Raw genomic sequence first — 1352 nt, 5'->3', positions numbered from 1 at the left:
AATAGATCCCAAAACTCTCCTATGATTTCTAACATGAAAAAGGTGACCTGAGAGGCCCCTGACCAAGCTCATGGGTCTGAGCATGGAGTCTGCCCCTCACGCAGCAGCAGGACCACTGGCCCCTGTCCCTATGAGCAGGCCCCGCCCACATGGGTGATCTGATCCCCAGTGGAGGCCCCAGGTCTCTCCCCAAGCCCAGACAGGAGGTCAGGGGTCAGCGTGGGGTGTGTGCAGGGGCTGGGTCAGTGGTCAGCACCATCTCCCTCAGCACCACGGAGAGCTCCGGGCACTGGCACAGGCTGGAGGGAGGCTCCTATTTGAACTCCCATTAGCCCAGCTGTGCCCTGAGCAGCTGCAGCCAGTCCAGGAGGCCCGCAGGGAGGAGGAGATTTGCATGAGGAGCCGCTTGCAGAACATAAGAGCCACCCAGAGGCCACCTGCCCAGCTGCGGGCTCAGAGGCTGAACCCGGGGCGTCTCCGCCATGGCCTGGACCCCTCTCCTGCTCCCCCTGCTCACTCTCTGCACAGGTGCTGCCCCCAGGACCTGAGCTGGACCTGCTCCAACCCTGAGCTCCTCCAGGCACAGCCTCCGGGTGGAACCTCCTGGTAATGGGACCTAATCCTCAAGCCCCCGCCCCCTTCTCCTCTCTTACAGGCTCTGTGGCCTCCTATGAGCTGACCCAGTCGGGCCCTTTGTCAGTGGCCCCGGGAGGGACTGCCAGCATCACCTGCACTGGAGATTTACTGGATAAAAAATACACTGACTGGTACCAGCAGAAGCCCAGCCAGGCCCCTGTGGCGGTCATCTATGATGATAGCAAGCGGCCCTCAGGGATCCCGGACCGATTCTCGGGCACTAGCTCTGGGAAGACAAACACCCTGACCATCAGCGGGGTCCTGGCCGAGGACGAGGCAGACTACTACTGTCAGTCTAGTACCAGTGATGACAATCTCACAGTGACACAGGCAGATGGGGAAGTGGGACAGAAACCCCGTCCCCGTCTGGGTCACACGCTCCGCCAGCCCCAGGAGAACTGTAGACAAAGCCATGAGCAGGCCTGGCCCAGGTCTCAGATCTCAGCTCCCCAGGCTGCCCCTCCTCCCGCCTCAGGCCACTCTGCAGGGGGTGGCACAGAGCAGGTTCACTCTGACACGAGGCGGCTTCCCTGATGGTGCCTGGGCCTGGGTGTGAGTGGGAGACAGAGGCCTGGGTGGAGGGACACACAGCGGGAGACACACACACAGTGTAACGACCCTGCTTATCCTCTCATGGTAACAGGGCCTCTCATGGGTCACATGTCCGAAGGTCTCCCCAGGTCTCCCAGCCCATCTGAGCTCATGAAGCCCCAGGA

At 61.7% G+C, this 1352-nt stretch overlaps 1 gene segment (V, D, J or C); it reads left to right on the top strand.

Annotated features, from left to right (window-relative positions):
• Positions 1–442: 442 nt before the first annotated feature.
• Positions 443–1170, top strand: LOC107182818. The segment is given in 2 exon segments: positions 443–528; positions 656–1170. Coding segments are annotated over 2 exon segments (561 nt in total).
• Positions 1171–1352: the final 182 nt, after the last annotated feature.

This window comes from Myotis davidii, unplaced genomic scaffold (genome assembly GCF_000327345.1).
Source record: "Myotis davidii unplaced genomic scaffold, ASM32734v1 scaffold12458, whole genome shotgun sequence".
NCBI lineage: Eukaryota > Metazoa > Chordata > Mammalia > Chiroptera > Vespertilionidae > Myotis > Myotis davidii.
Note: the sequence above shows the minus strand (reverse complement) of the source record. Positions and strands in the feature narration are given on the sequence as shown.